Source organism: Phyllostomus discolor, chromosome 2, assembly GCF_004126475.2.
Source record: "Phyllostomus discolor isolate MPI-MPIP mPhyDis1 chromosome 2, mPhyDis1.pri.v3, whole genome shotgun sequence".
NCBI lineage: Eukaryota > Metazoa > Chordata > Mammalia > Chiroptera > Phyllostomidae > Phyllostomus > Phyllostomus discolor.
In genome coordinates this window covers 169509552-169533727 of record NC_040904.2, presented here as the reverse complement: position 1 = coordinate 169533727, position 24176 = coordinate 169509552, and the positions used below count along the sequence as shown (strand labels likewise).

The 24176-nt window shown below is 33.4% G+C and overlaps 1 protein-coding gene across 2 annotated transcripts in view; it reads left to right on the top strand.

Annotated features, from left to right (window-relative positions):
• Positions 1-24176, top strand: part of ARID2 (AT-rich interaction domain 2) — a 164271-nt gene that overhangs the window by 68540 nt on the left and 71555 nt on the right. For both annotated transcript variants that reach the window (XM_028531863.2, XM_036019142.1), the window contains exon 4: positions 18780-18913. In XM_028531863.2, coding sequence (XP_028387664.1) covers positions 18780-18913 — 134 coding nt within the window. The remainder of the gene's footprint in view (positions 1-18779; positions 18914-24176) is intronic.

Here is a 24176-nt window from a genome sequence, read left to right as displayed (position 1 = left end):
CCATGTGAGAGGCAACCACACATTGATGTTTCTCTCCCTTTCTTTCTCCTTCCCTCCCTCTCTCTAAAAATAAATAAATAAAATCTTTTAAAAAAAGAAAAAGAAACTAGGCTTCTCTCTTTATAAAAATTATATCTTTTAAATGAATAGAATCATCCTCTATGGCATTTAAAATATTTTTATTATAGCATCTTATATATCTTTATATGTTATTAAGTATTGTTTTACAACACCAATTTTATGGGCTGCATAGAATTCTTTTGTATGAAATTCAGTGTACCAGTTCCTTATTGGATAGTTACATTGTGTTTCATATACAGTTTTGGGTTTTTGTTTTTTGGGGGGGATTTTGGTAAGTCTTTGAATATATTTTTGACTATATCTTTGAGTAAAATGTTTATTTCCTTAGGGTAATTTGCTAGGGGAAAGATTTCTGAGATCAAATGATAATCATATATTTAATGTTTTTAATGCATATTATCAAATTTTCCCTCCAGAAAGGTTGTGCTGGCATGTTCCTTTATTTTTTACAAGTTATATCATTTTCTCCTTTTAAAAAATTATAATATTGGTCTTTTTTTTTAAGTATAGCTTTTATTAGCAGAGATCAGACATTATAGGCTTTACTTTGACCTTATTTATTTATTTATTTATTTATTTTAACATTTTATTTATTTTTAGAGAGGGAAGGGAGGGAGATAGAGAGAGAGAAACATCAATATGCAGTTGCTGGGGGTCATGGCCTGCAACCTAGGCATATACCCCGATTGGGAATCGAACCTGCGACACTTTGGTTCGCAGCCCGCACTCAATCCACTGAGCTACGCCAGCCGGGGCTGTAATATTGGTCTTTTTCATAACTATGTGCAGTACTTTAAAATCTAACATACATATGCTAACATACATACATATGCATATGTATGTTAGATTTTAAATCTAAATATATATATATATATATATAGACACACATATATACAGTATTTTTCCAGGTTGTTATTTATCATTTTACATTGTGTTGCTTTTTGTCTTATACAAGTTTTTAAATTTTCATGAGGTAAATACATTACCCTTCTTTTTGGGGTGCTTCCTCTCAAGCTGAGAAGGGCCTTCTAGTCTAATACTATAAATACATTTACGTGTACTTCTGTGGGTTTTTATTTTTGTTTTTAAATTTACATTTATTTTTTTAAAAGACTTTATTTACTTTTAGAGACAGGGGAAGGGAGGGAGGAAGAGAGGGAGAGAAACATCAGTTGGTTGCCACATGCACGCACCCCATCTGGGTACTGAACCCACAACCCAGGCATGTGCCCTGACCAGGAATAGAGCTAGCAACCTTTCACTCTGCAGAACAATGCCCAACCAACTTAACCACACTGGGCAGGGATTACATTTACATTTAAATCTCTAACATAGCTGGAAATTAATTTGGTCTGTATAGTATATGGTAAAAATTTAATTTTTGTTTTCCAGTAATGAATCAGTTATCCCAGAATTAATAACTGAATATGCAGTTTGTTTTCTACACATATTTGAGTTGCAACCTTTGTACATTGGATAATGACTTTCTCTCTTCTACTCCATCAGCTCATCTCTGCATCCCACTGTAAATCTTGTATCCTTTAATAGATTGATCTGTAATCAGTCTTCTTCATTGAAGTTATCAAGAACACTGTTTTTAAAAAAGATAATTTAATTAACTTAAAAGGGTGAGAAAATTTTCCCTCATGAAGGTAATCACTATTACAATTTTAAAAAATTTAATTCCAGTTTAAAATAAAAACCCCTCCTCCAAATTAGAGGACACACAATCATCTCCTTACCCTCACCACCAAAAAAAAAAAAAAGTTATCCATTAGAGAAATGATACTTTATCCATATGCAAGCATGTAGCTAATCTTATTTTTTATTACAGAGGTAGAAATATACCATATACACCATTGTTCTACATGATTTTTTATTACATACCAGCATATACAGATCTAACTCACTTTTTTAAAATACATACTAATCCAATCTAAGGGTCAATAACAATAGTTTCCTATTGTTTCAACATTTTGTGTTCTTTTTTCCTGTCCTTTGTTACAAACTACTGTAATGGTACACATCCTTATCCAATTATTTGCCAATATGAAATATAGGGTAAATTTTTAGAAGTGGAATTATTGTTATAAATTATAAGTATTGACAAACAACATAAATCAGCCCAAGGAAATTTCTGCAGAAAAGAAATTTACAGGAAGTCTGTAAAACCAAGTCTCTCAACTCCTGCTGCTACTACTATAAATAACCTGTATTTGTTATTCCCTAAAATTCAAAGTTTTATGTAAAGTTTCATTTGGACAAAAGTGATTTGAATGTTCATGTTGTGGCTACTATGAAGTGGAGAGAGGACTTTTTCACTCTTTTATTGCCTTTACTTTGGCCAGACTCTGCTACACTTCACTTTAGGGAGTTCCTCAACTACTACTGTTTTTGAATGCTGGATGTGAGCCAACAAACATTTAATGCATTTCTCATTTTTGGCTGCAAAATGTCTATATACAACCTTTTTTCCTCACACCTGTACTTTAAGCAAACCACAAAAACCTAGTAAATTGGAATGATTCCTCTTAAACCTAAAATTTACTTATTATCTACTCCCTAAGGAGAGACAACCCAACATTTCATAAGCTGTCCCATCTAGCTCTAAGTCCAGGATCTCTGGTGACATCCTCTAGGCACCTGTGTCTTGTAGGCTGTAATTATATTCTGAAAGATGGAAGATTGGAGGTACAGCCCCCAATGTATAACATAAGTGTATTTAGCTAGAGATATACAAAAGGAAATTTTTGATATGATAATAAAAGTGAAATCATATTTTAAGTTTTCTTATTATATAAAAAGTTTTTGTGATCTTTTAAAAAATATATATTAAAGTTTCATGGTTTGACTTTCCCCATGAGAATGTTATCCCCATTTGGTTAGGGATATTGTCTATTTAAAGACAAATATCTGACAAATGTCTGTATTCCAAGCATTTAGAATGATGCCTGATGCATAATGAATGTTTAATAAATTTTTGTTGAATTAATGACTGAGTACTATTTTATGAGAGCAATGGTAAGCTACAATTTTTTTAAAATTGCTAGTTTAATAGTTTTTCATACATTGATTCAGAAGTCTGTTTCTGTATTCAGTTCATTTTAATATTTGCTTTTCCATTGTGAAAGGTAGTAGGTGTATGAAAATGAAAAAGTTGCATCATTGTGTGCACTTAATAAATCATGATTCTCCTTTTTTTTTTAATTCATTCTGTCAGTAATGCAGTGTTTTCTGTAGAAATTTCTTTAACCTTTTTTTTTTTTCCATTTTGTCCAAGATCAGTTTCGCTTGCAAATTTTGGGACATTGTCACATTATAAAGTATCTGGGCAAGTAAGGATACTGTTTGGTAAGGATAAATCCAAGTCTCTTCACATATTCTCCAAAATCAGTAAAGATCTATAAGAAGAACAAATAAAACTACAAAATCCATACCCTCAACAAACTGAAAGACAGAATACTACCCTCAAACAAAGCCAGAAGATAGTTTTCTGTAAGTGGAAAAGTTAGCACCAAATCTCAGTGGAAGTATTTTCCTCTCCTGACATTAATGGACAACAAGGGAAGTTCTGAAAAACTGGGAAGGAAACTAGAATTGTTCTAAAATCACCATCAGAAAGAAAAACCACACCTTAGGTACAAAAGAGTCTTGGTATATTGAAGCAATGATTATAGGTTTTGGGCTTAAAAGTTCACATGATTTGAGGTGGTAGTCTTTGAAAGGTATTGTTTCCTCAGGAAAAAGAAAGTTAAAGAGAAGGGAGGCACCCTTAGAGATTGGATGGTGAAGAAAAACAGAGCAAAAGAGGAAAATGTAAGGTCTTGCAAGATAAAATAAAAACCCCTCCTCCAAATTAGAGGACACACAATCATCTCCTTACCCTCACCACCAAAAAAAAAAAAAAAGTTATCCATTAGAGAAATTATACTTTGCTACACTAACAGAAGAGAAGGCTCTTGAAACAGGATTCTTAGGAACCAGTCCAAATTCAAGTCACAATTGATGAAAACCTCCTAAATTTATGGAAAGCCACTGTAAGAAGAAAACATAATATGAGAATCAAAATAGCAAATGAAACCCCCCTTGACAAAAGAAAGCAACACAGAGCAGAAGAAAACTATAACACCTCCCTCCAAACTGTATGAAATAATCTAAACAAGCATTTAGAGACAGGGAAAACCAACTACATTTATATATTTTAAAACAAATGAAACAGAGAAGAAATTATCCCTAAAGCCCCCACAAAATTAGAGGGAAACCGAGGAAGAGAATTGAGTGAACCCAAGAAAGATATGGAAGACCAAGGCAATAATCTAGAAATAAATTCTAAATTTCAAGATGCCTAAGGAAAAATAGACTCAACTGAAAATTTGCAAAAGGGCATTGGAGAAAGGCAGAAAAATAATCATGAAAATGAATTAAGGAAGTAAAACAGGAAAAAGAGAAAGGTGGTTGAGTTGGAACTAAGACAAACATTCAACATATATGTATAATTGAATTACAGAAACTGAGCAGTGTGAGCAGAAGAAATATTTAAAACTAAGATTTATTTATTTATTTATTTTTATCCTTACCTGAGGACATTTGTTTCATTGCTTTTAGAGAGAGAGGAAGGGATAGAGGGAAAGAGAGAGATAGGGAGAGAAAAATTGATATGAGAAAGAAACATTGATTGGCTGCCTTTTTGTATATGCCTGGACCAGTGATCAAACCCACAACCTGGGTATGTGCTTTGACTGAGAATTGAACCTGCAGTATTTTGGTCTACAGAATGATGTTCCAATGAATGGAGCCACATCATCCAGGGAGTATAATTAAATTTTTTCATAAGCAAAATAAGGCCTGCACCTACATATTAAAAGGATTGTAGGATACTTGGGGATTTTGATATGTAGCAGTAAATTTTGAGGCATGTCCCTGTAAAATTGTTAGACTTTAAAAATAAAGAAAAAGGCTCTGGCTGGTGTGTCTCAGTGAGTTGAGCGCTGGCCTGCAAACCGGAAGGTTGCCAGCTCAATTCCCAGTCAGGGCATGTGCCTGGGTTATAGGCCAGATCCCTGGCTAAGGGCATGTGAGAGGCAACCAGTTAATGTTTCTCTCACAATGCATCAGTGTTTCCTTTCTCCCGTCACCTCTCTCTAAAAAATAAAATCTTTAAAAGTAAGTAAAAAAAAAAAAATATCTGAGAGCATTCAGAAAAAAATAAACACCAAATGACCTACAAGGCAGGAGAATTATATTGGAACAGACTACTAAATAGAAACATACAAAGCAAAGTAACAAAGAAACAGTGATTTCAAGAAACTACAGGAAAAAAAAATGAGCCAAGATTTTACATAAAGCTGTTCTTCAAGTATCAAGAATAGAAAAACACTTAAAACATGGAAAACTCACAGAATATTATACACATAGATCCTTGAGGAAGCTACTAGAGCATGATCTTTATCCAACTAAGAGTTGATTAGTAAAATAATCGAAGGATCCATGGTGAGTATTAAATGTATTTCATTGTAGATCTAAAACTGAAACAGATGGCAACAAAGGTGAAAGAATAATAGGTACTTTGTACTTTGTACCTATAGGTACTTTGTACTTTTGCAAAATAGGAATAATTCAAACTTTATAAAGGAAGAGGTAAAGAGGAAAGTAGTAAAAGCGTATTGATTATTATAAAAGCAATAGTTGGCACTGAGAAGATATCATTGAAAATTGACATACTAGATGATAATAAGAAAATGGGATTAAGGCATTGCAAATGTGTAAGTACAAAGATAACAAACAGAAAATACATACAGACCTTCCTAAATACCAAAAGCAATTAAAATAAATAAAAGGAAAAAGAAATTATATCAGATAAATTACCTCTAATCACTGCTTTCACTATAAATCACAATTTAGTTTTTATACTGAAAATAGATTTAGCCTTGGCCATGTAGCTCAGTTCATTGGAGCATCGTCCTGTACACTGAAAGTTTGTGGGTTCTATCCCCCATCAAGGCTTATACATAGGTTATTGGTTCAGTTTCCTGTTGGGGCACATATAGGAGGCAACTAATCAGTCTTTCCCCCATGAGTGTTCCTCCCTCCCTCCCCACTTCTTACCCTGTTCCTGTCTTTCTCTAAACACTGAACGTATTCTTGGATGAGAACTTTTTTAAAAAAGAAAGAAAATTAATAAGTTGATAACAATTTGAAAGGATAAAATCAACAAAAATATGGAAGAATAAACCTAAAATGGAGTATAAACAGAAGTAAATGAATCTGTGTTTCAGATGATATATCATTGATCTAAAGACAGAGGAACTGTAAAAATACTGAATTCTATAAGGTTTATTTACTGGAGGATTGAGCAAATGTATTTTATTGAGGAGAACACAGGCCAGGTTCCTCATTATCAAAGAAGAGAATTAAGTATCTAAAAGGGCCCTGGCTAGTGTGGCTCAGTTGATTAGAGAGGCATCCTGTAACCAAAGGTTGTGGGTTTGATTCCCACACAGCACATACCTGGGTTGTAAGTTAGATCCCTGGTCTGGGTGTGGCACCTACAACCCCAGGTCCAGACCTGTACCATCCCTGGTCTGGGCACTAGACATGCCTGGTCTAGGTATGTATTAGGAGGCAACCAATCGATGCTTCTTTCTTACATTGATGTTTCTCTCCCTTCTCTCTCTAAAAACAATGAAAAAATGTCCTTGGGAAAGGAAACACACATGCACATACACACATATATGTGCATACATATATATGTATATATACATATGCATGGGAGAGGAATATATATGCACACACGTGTGTATATGGATAACTGGCATTGAATTGGCTATAGAGGTATTAGTATTATCTCATGCTTTTATAGAGTTACAGAAATAGATTTATGCACAAGTACATACTTATGTTTATATTTCTAAATATATTGAAAGGACCTAGAAGCAGAGATACCTCTATAAGCAATGCACACATCTAAAATCCAGATTTTGGTTTCTAAACACCATTGCTCATTAAGAAGCAGCAAGGTTCCTTGCAGGAAAGGGTGATTCTAGGACAAGAGCAGGTAAAATACAGGGTGAGCTTGTCATATTCTGTGCAATAAAGCAAGGAATTGCTCAAAAACTATAGGGACATGTTAAAGTTATGGAAGTTGGCTTAAAAGCACTTCCACTGGCCAAAATCTGGGATGATTTGGGTATTAGAATAAATAATAATAGGGATATAATCATGAAATAATTTTTTGTTAGTGGTATATAAAAAATGAATAAATGGGGAGAAGATGGAAAGAACTCACTTACAGTACAATAGAATGAATGCTAACCAAGAAATGTAGAGGGAATCATGTAGTTAAGGAAAAAAATCACCATTGCAGTAATGGTGATTTCAGTCAAAAGTCATCAGTGGATGCTAAAACTAGTGGGTAAAAGTTTAATAGGAACAGGATATTTGTTTGTTTGCTTGTTTTAATCCTCACCTGTGGAGGTATTTTATTGATTTGAGAAGGGAGAGAAACATCATTGATGTAAGACAGCAACTTCAATCGGTCACTTCCCCTATGCGCTCCAGCCAAGGATTGAACCTACAAACAGTATGACCAAGGATTGAACCTGCAAGCAAGATATGATGCTCTAACCAACTGAGACACCCAGCCAGGGCAGGAACAGAATATTTACATAGTCTTAAAGTGTTCTCCTGTAAATTACTTATTAATTTCTGAAAGGAAAAGAGTAATTTTAAAGTGATTTGACCTAGCACTCCCAATCTTAACAAAATAAAGTTAACGGCATCATCAATGGGACAAATAGACATGATGTACCCCGTAATATATGCACTAGGATACACACTTCTGTGGTATTTCTGGCAAAAGTGCATTTTCCTTATCTAATTTAATTATAATGAGACATCAGACAAACCTGGAGTTGGTAAAACAACTGCCCTGTACTCTTGAAAAATGTCAAGCTTTGTAATAAACAAGGATATAACTCTATTTTAAATGATTTTTAATTTAAATCACTTTTTAATTACAATTGTCATACAATATTATATTAGTTTCAGGTGTACACCCCAGTGATTAGGCATTATTACAATTTACTAAGTGATCAACCTGATAAATCTCGCATCCATGTAACATCATATATAGTTACTAGAATACTATTGGCTATATTCCCTATGTTGTACTTTATATCCCCATGACTATTCTGCAGCAACCAATTTGTACTTCTTAATCCTTTCACCTTTTTTCACCCATTTCCCCAACCCCCACCCATCTGGCAATTGTCCAAATGTTCTCTGTATCTTTGAATCTGTTTCTCTTTTGCTTGTTCATTTATTTTGCTTTTTTAGATCCAGTTGTTGATAGATATGTGTTTATTGCCATTTTGTTCATATTTTTATTTTTTTCTTCTTAAAGAAGAAAGACCCTTTAGCATTTCATGTAATACTGGTTTGGTAGCAGTGAACTCCTTTAGCTTTTTCTTTTCTGGGAAGCTCTTTATATGTCCTTCGATTTTAGATGATAGCTTTGCTTCGTAGAGTAATCTTGGTTGTAAGTCTTTGCTTCTCATGACTTTGAATATTTCTTGCCAGTCCCTTCTGGCCTACAAAGTTTCTGTTGACTAATCAGTTGACAGGTCATGGGAGCTTCCTTGTAGGTACCTAACTACTTTTCTCTTGCTGCTTTTAAGATTCTTAGTTTTTAACCTTTGGCATTTAAATTATGATGTGTTTTGGTGTGGGCCTTTTTGGGTTCATCTTATTTGGGACTCTCTGTGCTTCCTGGACTTGTATGTCTATTTTCTTCACCAAGTTAGGGAAGTTTCTGTCCTTTTTAAAGTAGATTTTCAATTTCTTACTCTCTTCTTTTAGCACCCCCATGATGGAAATGTTGGTGTGCTTGAAGTTGTCCCAGAGGGTCCTTATACTATCCTTATTTTTTTGGATTCTTTTTCCTTTTGCTGTTCTGCTTGGGTGTTTTTGGTTTCTTATATTCCAAATTGCTGATTTGATTCACAGCTGCATCTACTCTACTGTTGATTCCCTGTAAACTACTCTTCATTTCAGTTCTGTATCCTTCATTTTTGACTGGTTCTTTTTTGCAGTTTCCGTGTCATTTTTTATCTTTGGAAGTTCTCACTGAGTTCATTGAGTATCCTCATAACCAGTGTTTTGAACTCTGCGTCTAGTCAGCTTGTCTCCATTTTGTTTAATTTTTTTTCTGGCATTTTGTTCTGTTCTCTTATTTGGGCCATGTTTCTTTGTCTCCTCATTTTAGCACACTCCCTGTGTGTGTTTATATGTGTTAGGTAGAGCTGAAATAGTTCAGGATTGTGTGTATGTGTGTACATATGTGCGTGTGCATGCATGTAGAAGGGGAGAGATTGGAATAGTGAGAATATGATAAAGCAAATAAGCAACATAAAACCCATTGGTGTGGATGTATTGAACACATACGAGTTCTTTGTACTGTTCTTGTGATGTTAACTATGAAACTATATTAATAAAAATATATTTGTAAAGAATTCAAAGTCCACAGAATTTATGGAGGATTTTAAATAGCTTGGAAAATTCTTTTTCCTAATTCAGTGTAGACATGGGATTTTTAATATATGACACATGTACAATATTTTCAGCAACAGAATCACATGATAAAAGAATCTCTTTAAAAAAGGGAAATCCTTTTTTAAAAAGAACATTAAAAAATACTCTCTTCATAGCCTGAGTTTCTTTTTGAAAGTAAGTATTTTCTGTTCATTGTTAAAATTTTAACTTTACTTTAAAGGGTAGATTGGTGTCTGTTTTGTTCTGTTTCTTAAGTTGTCTATTAGATAAGATATTGCTTGTTACCTAACATTATCATGGGAAAAGTTAGCAGACATAAAAGTAAAGTATGTTAATTACCAAAATTGGCAGCACTTTTAAGTACTATTCACTACAACAGCCATTCAGCCTCTGTGGCACAAAATACTTTTTAATCACTTCATTCATTATGAAAAATATTAGAAGATTTTACTCTATTTCAAAGACCTTGTTTTTATATAATTGACAACATTGCAATTATCCTCCAGCATTTTTGACACTTCTGTCCAACTTCCTTGCATAATTACCTTGTCTGTTAATGATGCAGTCATGCAGTCATGATTTTTCACATGTGTAACCTTCATTTCCCTCCCCCTTACCTCTTTATTTTTTCTTTTCTCTACCCTCATCCTCTTTCTTCTTCCTTTATCCACTCCCCCACTTCATCCCCTTCCTAGCTAAAAGCAGCTGCTTCTTCATTGTGGCTTTAAGTAGAATTAATATATTTTCCTGAAAAATCTTTTTCTAAAAAGGCCATTTGCTTATGAGAATAGGTCTTCTGTGATATAGCTTTCCTTTAATGACTCACCAAAAAGTAATTCTTCATAAAGTTCAGTTTTGAAAGAGAATCTATCTAGTAAATACTATAAACTAAGATATCTTAGAAACATCTGTACTTGAATTCAGCTATATAGAAAATCTCCCACACAGTATAATGTGCTTGAATCCTTGTTTCTTCAACTACTCAGTAGTGTTTTCTTATTATTTACCAACAGTATTTTGTTTTGTTGGCATATTTTCCATGTATTAGTTTTAGCCATTTTTATGATGAGAAAATGAACAGATATTTCCCCAGTGGTACAGAAGTTAGCCTTTGAAAGATAATTATAAATATTTATCAGTACACTTACTTGAAATAATCTATATCTTTAAACATTATGAAGTTTTGTTTAAGTTTCAATGACTTGAAAAGTACTGCTGAGCAAAATGTAGAAGTTTGTCTTCACATTCTAGATGTTCAGAACATCTTGCAGATCTTCACTCACACAATAGTATAACAGCCTAGGACAAGGTTCATCATCAGCATCAGGGCATGTAAATATACAGTTCAGATAGTTTTTTTTATAATTTAGAAATATTTTGGCCTGCTTTCATATCTGATTTCATTGTCATTGTTTTTACTTCATAGTATTGTTGATAAAGAGCTTATGTAAGAATTACAAGCTCTGCCACCTTTCTGTTTGTGACGGGGGGACCCAAAAAAACCTGGAATTACCTTCTGGAGGGTGAGCCCTTGTAGTACAGGCTTCCCCTGAAGGTGACTGTTCTAGGAACCCGTCTGTATCAGTGTACCAGCTGGCCTTGTTGTGACAGGCTGTGATTGGCTTGAGTAAATTTTTGTTGAAAACTCAACGCATTTGCCCATTTCATAATGAGTGATTTACTAGCGTATCTGCCCATACGGTGTTGAGTGTTCAGCAATTTTTACTCAAAAATGGCATGACCCCTGTGCCCCAAGCCCCCCATTCACCTGACCTCACCCAGAGTGCTTTTTTTGTTTCCCTGGATGAAAAAAGTTCTCAAAGGAAAACAAACATTTTTGTCAGTGTGGAAGCAGTGAAACAAAAAATGGCAGGAGCACTAAAAGGCATCAAAATTGATGAGTTGCAAAACTGTTTTTGAGCAATGGAAATAATGTCTTGATTAGGTGTATTGCATCAAGAATACTTTGAAGGTGGCTGAAGTTGAAACATAAGACTAAATACACAATTTTTTATAAATAAACTCTGGATTTGGGGGGTTCCCCCTTATATTATTCAAATTGTGGTTTCCTTGAAAAAATATATTTAATTTTCTTATCCTTTCTGTGAGACATAGTTTAGTTAAATTAGATATTATCTTTAAATCCACTAAACAATCACGTTAGGCCATGGAATCTAATGAATGATTAAGGTTCCACTGGTCAAAGGCTAATAGGTGAATGAGGATTCCACTGTTTGCCCCTTCACATTGCCTCACATATGACTGCTGGATGTATTGAGTGAAGGAGGTGGCAGTGACAATCCATAAATTAAGTATCTCTCCCTATTGGAGTATCTTGTATGTGTGCCCCAGTTTGTAGGTCACTCTTCTACAGAATCAAGAACCCTGGATCAAGTTAATGTGTAATGTTCTCAGCAATCCTATAGCACGTAAAAGAAGTCAATCGGAAATTCTTTGTTGTGTATGGCATAACAAATGAGCCATATGAGAGATCCAAAAGTAAAAATATTCTGGAATTCTTTATTCATTAATGTTTTTCAATTAAGCATGGATTCTTCATTTTATTAAGTAATCTTTATTAAGTAATCTCTGGCATCCTTTGTTTAGATAGTATAATTTTTTCTTCATTCTACAGGTGAGTTTAATGTTATGAAATTTTCAATAATGAACTGTCATTGGATTTCTGCAATAAAATTTTCAATCTTGAGTGTGTGTGTGTTTAATATGTATTAATAGGTTGTTTTTCTACTCTTTTTAAACTGCAATTTTAATGAAGTTTACTAGATTAGCTTTCAGGGAGCTTCTAACCTTTTTCTGTGATTGGAAGTATTTTATACAGCCATGGAAATGTCTGTTTTTTTAAAGTTTGAAATAACTCACTACTTTTTTTTCTGTTTTTTAAATTTTTTTCATTATGAAATATACATGCAACAAAAGCTTAATACATACAAGTTTACACCAAAACAATAAAAAAGTAAAACTCTACTAATACCTTTGATGCCTCTTATGTTTCTTTTATATTGCATTTCTCCCCCGCAGGGTAATTTCTCATTTATTTCCTAAGTGATAATTATCTGGCTTTTCTTTGTGGTTTTACTATGACTTTGTCTATTGATAAATACATTTAAATTTCCTTTGCCTGTTTATGACATTTATATAAATGTAATCATAATGTATTCTGAAATGATTTTTCATTTAACATTTTGTTGATTGCTGTATCAATCCATGTTAGTTTATTTTTCATTGCCCTGTAACATTTCATTGCATGAATGTGCCACAGTTTTATTTGTGCTATTATTTATGAATATGTGAGTTGTTTCCAGTTTTATCCAGGGTATATGGCAAAGAGTGTAATTGCTACATCAAAAGGTATTCTTGCTTTTCTCCTTTTCTCTGCATATTATGTACATTAATGCTTTCATTTCCCTATACTGATTTGGAAAGTAATTATCCAGATCTTAATTTTTCTGTTACACATGAAAAAAAAATTAGAAACATTGCCAAGAATAAATTTTCATTAATTTTAACTATGGAAATAAACCCATTTTGTTCATGCTTCCTGTATAAATAACAGAGTACAGTTTTAATTTTTCTTACTATTACTTCTCTTTTTTTTTTCCATTTTTGTGGATAAGTTCTTAAGCTTCATATCAGAAGTATCATTTTCAAATTATTTTAATGGGTTTGCATTTTCCCTATGTTCTCCTTTTATAATTACCAATGACATTTGCATTCTCTTTTGTAGTATAGCAGTTATAGTTGAGACTAATAGCTGAGTTTAAATAGCCTCTATGCTCACCGTCATTTACCTGTTTTAACCATTTCTTAATTTTGATTCATCTATCAATTAGAGTACTTACTTGACTGTTGTTGGTTTTTTTCCCCAGAGAGCTGTGTGGCTTTATTTTTTTTCTGTGTCATTATGTATCTAAAAATGAATTTCTGTTGTCTTACTTGAGCAATGTGATTAGGTTTGGATTTCTACTCAAAAGAAATTATTTTCTCCTCAAAACTCTGATATGTGTTTATTATTTTCTAGCAATTAATTTGTTTTATCCTCACCTGAGGATATATTTTTATTGCTTTTAGAGGGAGAGGAAGGGAAAGAGAGAGAAAGATGTGAGAGAGAAACATTGATGGGTTGCTTCCTGTACGCACCCCAACCAGGGATCAAACCTAGGTATGTGCCCTGACTGGGAATTGAACCTGCAGCCTTTTTGTGTATGGGATGACACTCCAACCAGTGGAGCCAGAGCTAGCAATTAATTCTGAAGAGAAGTCAAGCTAGTTCAACTGCTCTATGTAACTTTTAGAGAGTAGGAGTGTTTCTGCCTACCTCTAGGAATCATTTTTATCTTTGAAACATAAATCCTTCATCAAAATGTGTCAGAGTATTTTTCTGTTTTTGTTAATTTTTGCCTGACAACCCATACACTCTGGCATCCCAGTCCAAGGGACCTTTTTGATATACATGTTAAGCATTTTAGCTGAAGAAATCCATCTGTGTCAATGATTGTTATTATTATGTCAAAGACCATTTATTCTGGTCTTCCTTCCAAAACCACAGGTTTTTTGCTATGTTTGAGCTCCTGTTTATCATACATGTCTCATTTTCAACCACCATTGTTTTTATTAGTTCTTTCCCTTTCCATATAGAACACTTTCTCAAGCTTGCCCTCTACTTGACCAAGGTTATCTTCTACCTTCTCAAATCTACTCTTTAGTGTCCCCTCCCTCCAGAGGGGATAATTCTGGGCAAAGAAGTTTCATCACCTCTGGTTTCTAAGCCACTGTATTTGATTTTGTACCTGATGTTTCATCTTGAAGTTACTCGTATACTACATTAATGGAGGCCCCATTACAGATGACAGTAGTCTTTCCATACTGGTGCTTTCCATAGGTGCCCACATGTCTATGTCTTTGGGTTCGTTTTGACAAAGACACTATAAGGTAAAGTTTATAAAGGACTTTACTTCCTTGGGCAACCAGTGAGTTCAACCCAGCTTTCTATATGTTTCTTCTTAACAATTGGTATTCTCTGGGTCCCATTATCAGACTCATTCATAATCTGTTGATCCTTAGTGGCTAAAGGAAATCCAAATTGAACTTGCCTTTTTTATATGTTTTGGCTTAGAATCTGTTCCACTAGATCACATTTACTCTCTCAAGAAGTGTTTTGCAACTTAGTCTTGTGGATATTTGAAGTTTCTTCTTGTACTGGGCCAGAATTTCTAAGTTTCTAACTTACAAATGATGCAGTATCCCTCTATTTTTATTCTTCAAGTTTTCATTGCAATTGTACTTAAAGGAAGAGTTGGATATGCGACCTTGAACTGCCATCTTTTCATAAAACATATGAAAAAGATTTTATGAAATGTTCCCAGTTATATGTATTTGGTTTTTTCAAGAACAGTCAAGAGTTTTTTGATTGATTGTTGTTATTGTTGTGTTTAATTACCAATAATTCTATCAAAAATATTTACAGATGAAATTATATGATATCTGGAAACTACTTTAAAATAATCTGGAAGAGAGTTATGAAGATAGTTAATTGTGGTACAGTGAAACGAGATTTACCTGGAGTTGATATCTGCTGTTGGGATACTGTTATATCAGCTTCTCTACATTTCTATATAGGTTTGGTATTTTACATCATAAACATTATTTTTAATTTTCCAAGGGCTTAATTGCTATCTTAGGCAAAACTTTGAGTTGCATTGTAGTTAGAGAATGTGCCCTATATAATAGTTAATCCTTAATTTATTGTGGTTTTCTGTGTGAGTTGATACAGTTTCATAATTTTCATGGAGATTTGAAAAGAAAAATCATTGTATGTAATCTTACTGGTGATTGTATTCAAATCTTCTATAACCTAATTTGTTTTTGGTTTTTTTTTTTTGGTGTGTATTTAATCTGTCAGATAATATAAGAGGTTAAAATTTCCTACATGCATAATAATAATAATACCCATTATTATTTGATGCTATTTTGAGTGAACTCCCCTGCCCCCCCCCATTGTTTTCATCACACTTAAGCTTTTTAATTGAACAATGCCATTTAAAGTAATTTATGTATTATCCTTAGAGGATATTTGCCTCCATCCTGTAAGTCTGTGACCTGTGGCATAGAATCTACCACAAAATAAATTAGTGCTAAGGTGAAGAAAAAGAATATATAACTCATCCCACCTGAATCTGTTTCTAATGTTGAACTAGGGAGACTAATTTTCTGTAGTTGCCTGATGAGAGAGTTACTGCCATCTGGATTTCAGTATTTTACCAGTCTTAAGTTAAATACATAGCGTACTAGGCAGATTATTGTAAGAGCTCAGTAAATACTTGTATTATTAATATATTAACTATTCAAGTGATATTATTGACTTTGAGAAGAAAGAGAAACATACAGTCTAGCATTTGTAGGCCAATGAGTGAACAAAAAACATTGATGTGTATCCTCAAGGTCATGCTAGAGGCGTAGACTTTAAATTGTTATTTTTATTTTAGGTGTTTTCTCTTGTCTGTTAATACTTTTTCATTTTAGACATCTAACTCTTTGAAAAACAGAAAAGAAAGACTTTATTAGGAGGGACAAGAGATCAGAACTGGGTGTGAAAACCTTAGTTAAACTAAGAAATGTTGAGTCTTGGTTAGAAATATTTAATCATGCCAGTGAGAACAATTATTGATCCTCAAGCAAAGTGAATAAAAACTTCACACATCATAACAATTTGCCTAAACCATAACTTTCTGGGGATTAAAATTATGAAAAGAATCTTCTTGGAGGAATAAGGTTAGAATGTGCCAAGAGACCAGAATTCATGTGTTTTTAAAACCTTATGAAAATTTAAATTGTAAGAGCTTTTATGTATATAATACGCACTGTTTACTGTGAGTATATAGTAAAGGGTTGCTGTCAGCCGCTCATGTTACTTATGCTCCATTTTGGGTGTTCTAGGAGGGAAAACGTTATATTTATGATCCTTCTTTACTAATAATGTTGCTTTCTCCCTCAGCTGTAATAAAAAACACAAATTTTAAATCAACTGTGCTCAGTCATGAGTAACAAATTTATAAAGAGCATCTTAAAATATTAGTGTAACATTCTGATTTTAAAATTCTACATCTTCATTATTATTTCTGTTATATTTGGATAAAATTTATTTAATGAAGATTATCTTTAGTTTATTTTTAACCATTGCACAGTGATTTCCATCAATTCTGGAAGACCATACTCTCTAAAGTACTTCTATCAATACTATTGCCTGAGTGACTTCATGTGACCCTCACTTGCAGAAAATATGTCACATCATTTTTGAGCAGCTGTTTTAGTCTGAATTTTATATACTCTTCTTTTTATGGTGCCTGCATTAGATTTCAAAAAGAATAGGCCCGATATTTACCTATTCACATCTATTATGGGTCTATCCTGGAGAGAGACTGCCTCTTTTTAATCATCCTTTTGTTTTATGGTTTGGGACTGTAAATGCTATCTGCTGGGGGACATCCCCAGGATCAGGGTAAGATATGAGCAGCTACATACTCTCCTCAGTGCTCAAGGGTTCTATCTGTGTATGTGTCCCTGCTTTAGTATGCCAGAGCTCCATCAGTAAAGTGTTAGGTTCATTAGCTATCAAGCTGCCAACTAGTAAAGAGTTCCTAGCTCTAACTGAGCTAATATGGAAGACTTAATAAATAATGCAAAGGGATGGTTTAATTCTCTTCCAGGTAAGATGTGAATTATTATGCCGTGTAAAACTGAAAGGGGAAAATGAGGAGTGGTAATGATTTTTTATGTTACTAGTTTTTATATTTGTAAAGTTTTAGCCTTCATTCACCCCACCTTGAGTTTCAAGTTTTGGTACTAAAAACAAAATAATACTTCTGAGGTCATCCTGTGTATTCCATTGATGCACCTCTCTCTCATCTCAGCTGCCTGTAACTAAAAGAGCCAAGGCATGGATAGCTGTTTAAGACTTTTAAAATAGTTACTAATGGACTTAGTACCTGCCTGGATCAGGAATTGTAGATGGATTGATCTTTTAATTAACTACATCTAGAACTTTTCTTTGATAAATATAAGAAATTATATTAATCAACATACTTGTGAAGTACAGTAACAAGTTTGTTAGTTACAGTGTTGTCATTGACAGGGGTTTCATCAGTTCACCCACTTTAAAATTTTACTTGAGAACTTACTATAAATTGGTAAGTGATGATAAATTATGAATTTGGAAATTTAATTCTAATTAATAAGAAGATTGATCATATTCCAAAATGATAACATAAAGGGGATACAAAGAACTATCTCATAAATTGGTCAAAATTTGTTAGGCACATGGATTTTGGATGGGAACTTGGCTGTATTGCTGTTCAAAATGAGCATGCCATTTCCAATGTCTGTTCCGAGAAGAATATTCAACAAGTACACAGATTAAGTTTATTGTTGTGTGATTTGTAGTAGCAAAAAACAAAACTGAAAATATTTAAATTTATCTCTGGAGATCTAGTTATATTATGATGTATCAATATAATTAAATATTACACAACTATTTAAAAAGACTAAACTAATACTGTATGTATTGGCATGTTTACAGCTCTAAAATATGTTGGTAAATAAAAATATACACAGAAAATATATAGGCATATGCACATGAACCTGTTATCATCTCTGGTGAGTGAGATTGGGGAGACCAGGGCTAAAGAATCCTCTCATTTTTCTTGGTTTTACAATGACCGTGTGTAATGTTTTTAAGTCAGTAAATAAAATACATGCCTTTCATCTATAGGGAGTTGTCCTTCAATATTCCTTTTACATTTTTATTTCAGTAGTGATGTGGTCTTTTCTGTAAATATAAAAACACTTTTAGAATCACTGCATTGATGGGAGTAGGGGGAGAAAACTGTACTTGAACAATGATTAAAATAAAAAAAAAAGAATCACTGCATTGAGTTCGACTGCAGTATTATTGCTGAAGTGACTAATCTAAGAGGTTTGTAATATCCAAATATTTTTGTATATATAAGAGGATTGTAATATCCTAATATTTTTTAAAAATTTAGAGCTTCTAGAAAAGGAGGGCGGATATATGTAGTAGGAGTTAAAACTAAGATACACTTTTAAATATCTACTGTGCTGTTTTTCTATTTCAGTTACCTAGAAAAGTACGAGAAAGTTCATCATTTTGGGGAGGATGATGATGAAGTACCACCAGGCAATCCAAAGCCACAGCTACCTATTGGTGCAATTCCATCTTCCTACAATTACCAGCAACACAGTGTATCAGGTAAATATTGTTGGAAATTGAGAGGGTGTAGTTCCACAGTTTTGGGGCTTTTTTTTTCAATTTTACTAATTTTAATCAATTACGTTTTTAATACTTATATTTTCTTCCTCTTCTTTTACTATGGCTTTTTTAATTTAAATTATTTTATTGTTGTTCAATTACAGTTGTCCATATTCCGCCCCCCCTCCATAGTTTTGAATTAGGAAAATAGACACCATCCAATGAATTAGTTCCTTATTTTGCTCCTGAGAATACACTTAAGCCTTGTGGTAATACAGCTTTCAAAGATCAACATCTAGTTGGTATCAGGGCCTTTCTATCATAGGCTTATAAGATTGTTAGTTGCAACAATTTCCAGACTTAAAAATATCTGTACTCCTAAGTGAAATTTTTTTTCTTTTTTCTTTGGCTAATGATCAGTTTAACACGAATAGTCACTAAACATGAGAAAGGTTCTGTTAGGATTAGAGAAGCTAAGAATATTTAGGTAGCATTTACTAGATTTTCTACAATTATTGGAATTCCCAGCACCAGCGTTCCTCAGAAATCTTTCTAACTATTCAACTGTTTCTGACAAGGTACAAGGAATAAGATTTTTTGTTTTTCATTTAAGTCATTCTGGTAATAGTTATAGAGGAATCTGCAGCTAAAAGAATAGGACTCAAATTGGAAGTAATCAGGTTGAGAGTCTAATAAAGAGGTTTTTGAGGCAGAATAGATGGAGGGTTCCAGTATTTAGTGACTCTGGGGACTGGGCTGTGATGACTGGAAAGAGAGGTAGAAGAGTTAAACATCTCTATTCTTCATTCACCAACGTTTGGCCTAAAAAAGGGGAGATGATGTCCTTTTCAAGGGTATAGTCTTTATAAAGTATACAATGATCTATAGATATTTATTATTCATTGGTGCTATAGTCCCAATGTCTTATAAATTATCCTTAAACTCTCTCATGTGTGCTTAAGTCACCATGTGGAAGATCTTGCTAATAGTTTAAGCTGAAATAAAACGGCGACTTGTTAGGTGATTTGTTCCCTGTTTGTAAAAAGGGCTAATGACTATTATTTCAGGGATATTATAGAGGCTATTCGTATATTGAATGCAACACTGTATTAATGACCTTTAAAACTGTTTTCAGCTTCATAACTCTGTGGCTCCTGTATTACAGTAACAACAGAAACTGTCCATGATTGTAGGTTAAATAGGTTTGGATGTCTGCTATTACAGATTTCTAAACTGACTCACTTCTGTGTCTGATGTTGTTTTTTTCTTGGATCGGGGTTTTTGTTTCTTCTTTTTTGTTTTTGCCTCCTCTGATTAAAACAGATTTACTTCAAGAAAGAAGATGTAAAATATTTCTGGTATTTCAGAAGTCTAATAAAAGTCGTTTATAGAGCTTCACAAGTTAAGGGAATGACAGAATTGCCTAACTTGGTGTTATAACTCTTTCTAATGTGTTGTCATATGTCTGGGTTTCATTGTTTTGTTTTTAAGGAGAATCTGAGCATTTTTGTTACATGTTGCATGATCGATAAAATGAGGATTGGGAATCCATGAAAGGGAAGAATCTAGGAATTGCTGGGGAATATCAGACTATAGTATTTCTAATACAGACTGATAAGAGGTAGTGTTTCAGAACACGATTTATGAATTTGAAGATGCTTTTTATTTTTCTAGAAGGAGCCATAGCAACATTATGACAGTGTTCTAAAAATTATGGTGATTATCAATATACAAAACAAATCCTTTGTTGATGATTCAAGTATCATTAAGAAAAATATGGTCGGTGTGTGTGTGTGTGTTTCAAATATTCACCAAAATGGAATTGCATAATGATTAAGAACTTTTAGGAAATTTTAGTTAAAACCTATAAAAAGATTTGTATTTATATCCTTGATCATACAGCCTTTCTGTCCCTGCAGGCAAATGTATTTACCTAAAGATACTAATTGTTGATATTAAGAAAAGATATTCTAAAATAATATTTTGAATAATGAATAAGTTTCAAATGGCAGTAGTCCAGGACATTTCGTATAAAATGCAATTCTACTCATAATTTTTCATAATAAATAGAGTAAATGAAATATTATACATTGAGAGGGACCAAATATTCCTCTAAGGATATTTGCTCCTTTTGTCCAGTGACTTTAAATGGCAAAAAAATATTGAGTAGATTTTGCCTTGAACTTTAGGATTATTAAACTTTGTACTTACGGTGGCTTTATCATTTATTTGCATAGTTTTCCATGTTTTTCCTTGTCATAAATACTTAATCCTTTGGTTGTCCTCTTTCTGTATTCTTTTTTCACTTGGTATTGATTTGAATACATCAGTTCTGCAGTATTATAAAGTACATTATTAAAGACTTTTTGTTCATGTTTTCTTACATTTTTAAATGACCATAAAAATTCAGTTATCTTTAAATTAAAATAAAATTGTTTATTTGCAATATCTTTAATAGAAAAACTGTGAAAGGCAAAATTGAAAAGTGTGACATTGAAATTAATAGAACTGTAGAATTTTAGAACTAACTACGATTTTAGTGATTATTTAATCCAATCCAATTATTTTGGTAAAAGAAAGTACCCTGTCCATTTGCATTTTTGGTACTTAAATTTGGGAAATTTCATACAGGGAGATTTTGTTTTTTTGCTTTATTTGTCATAGTTGAGCAAAAATTTTCCCTTAAATATTTCATATTCTAACAGACTTTTGCACTACAACAATTGCTGCCATGTGATTGAAAGTATTGTATAATTCCTGCAATGTAAACAGCCTTCTAGGAACAATTGTCCCATTCCTCTAAACTAAAAACAGACATACCATTGTCTCAGATTAAATTCAATTTGTCAGCAGTAATTGATTTGTATAAACTTTGAGTCAAAAACATTGAAAATAGCCCTGGCTGGTATAACTCGGTTATAATGGCATCCCATACATGGAAAGGTTGTGGATTCCATTCCCAGTGAGGGCCCATACCTAGGTTGTGGGTTCTATCCACAGTCAAGGATCCCGTGAAAAGCAACTGATTGATATTTCTCTCTCACACTGATGTTTCTCTCTCTCTCTTTCTCTGTCCCCTCCCCTCTCCCTCTTTTTCTCCTCCCCCTTCCTCTCTCTAAAAGCAATGAAAAATGTCCTCAAGTGATGATTAAAAAATATTTTTTTAAAAAAGGATATTGAAAATAAATTTCTGATCCCATTCCAAGTGTAAAATTATAGGTGTTTGATGATCATGTATACTTGGAAAGGGGTGAGGCTCTTGCCTCAAATCTTATAAGCACTTTTACCCTACATTATCTTAGGAATCTTTACCAAACGTGGTATAATTAAAGGACTTTTCATAACTATCACATTTATTTATTTTGGTTTGATTGGAGATGTCTTTGGCCAAGTTACGAAGGTAAGGATGCATTGAAATGTAAGCAAACAGAACAATTCTAAGATCATATTGAAAGCACATAAACAAAATTTGACAGACGCTGGATGTGAGTTCTAAATTTTTTTCTATTGAAGTGATTTGCTTCAAAGTTTTGTAAAATCTAAAATTAACTTGGCTATTGCTGAGACTTGGGTTTTTATAATAAATTATAGTATGCAGTATAGAAATATCAAAATCTAACTATATTCACAGAAGTTTTGTTACTTTTTTCAGATATTTTCAGGTATTTATGAGATATTTCACTTCAGGATTATTAAAATGAATATGTATTGTGCAACCTTAAATATGGTAAAGAATATGTTCATAGTCATTTATAACTGTATTGTGATACTTTTTCACTATCTACTGTTGGAGAAATTCCTAGAATTTTTTTAAAAGATTTTATTTATTTATTTATTTTTAGAGAGGTGGGAAGGAGAGGGAGAGAAACATCAATGTGTGGTTGCCTCTCACATGGCCCCCACTGGGGACCTGGCCCACCACAACCCAGGCATGTGCTTTGATCGGGAATCAAACCAGCAATTCTTTGGTTCACAGCCCAAGCTCAATCCACTGAGCTACACTGGCCAATATTCCTAGAATATTTTAGATTGAAGAGTCGTCTCCTCAAATATCTACCCTGGGAAATGAATAAATTTCTTTCTTGCATGATTTTCTTCTATGGCATATTGTGGCAATAAATCTCTACTTTGCATTCTAATTCTTCTTCATCCATTGTTTGTGAGATGTTTCATCTATAAGTACTTTAACTCTTGTTTTCTTGCCTCCTCCCATAAACTAGTTATGTCTTTATGTGAAAAATGTACTTGGGGTATATGTCACAGGACATAGCTTCTGAGGCCTAAACAGCCCCAATTGAGAGTCAGTATTTCCAGAAGTATAGTATTTTCTTATATGTATATATTATAATTATACATTAGTGTTTTATAACCCCATCTTTCTTACCTTCAAAATTTTTAAAGTGTTTTAAATTCATTCTTCTGCAGAAAATTTTAGTTGCCTAGGGTTAGGAAAAAGTTTCTTAGAATACAGAGGCATGAACTATAAAGGTAAAAATTCATAAATCAGACATTATAAAACATCTCTTCAGGCACTGCTAAGAAAATGAAAAGACAGCCACTGACTGGGAAAAAATATTTACAAAACAAATATTAGATAAGTGACTAATATTCAAAACTGACAGTATAAAGTGCTGACAAAGATGCAGAGCAATACGAACTCTTTGTATATTGGTGATGGGGTGGAAAGGCAAGATGTTACAGCCAACATACCCAGCAATCTAAGAGAACTAAAATATGTCTGCACAATGTCCTGTATGTGAATGTTTATAGCAACTGTATTCATAAGTGCCAAAAACTGGGTACAGTGTAAATGTCCTTCATCTAGGGAATGGATGAACAGATTTTCTTATATCTATACTATAACAATTAAAAGAAACAAACTATTGACACACACATCATCATGGATATTAACCTCAAAAGCATTTTGATAAATAAAAGTAATGAAACACAGGCTATCAAGGCCCTTGTAAAGCCCAAGGAGGTCAAGCCTAAGATCCCAAGGGGCAGCAACTCTAAGTTCAGTTGACTTGCCTATATTGCTCACCTCAAGCTTGGGAAACAAGCTCGTTCCTGCATCACCAAGGGTATGCAGGTTCTGCTGGCCAAAGGCCAAGGCCAAGGCTCAAACCAAGCCCTAGGCTGTGGTTGCAGCTCAGGCTCCCAAAGGTGTCCAGGCCCCCACAAAGGCTCTGTAGTAAAGGCCTCTGTCTGGTGATGTGAGGATGGAAAGACTGGTGTGACCTGTGGGCTGCTGTCTGCATGG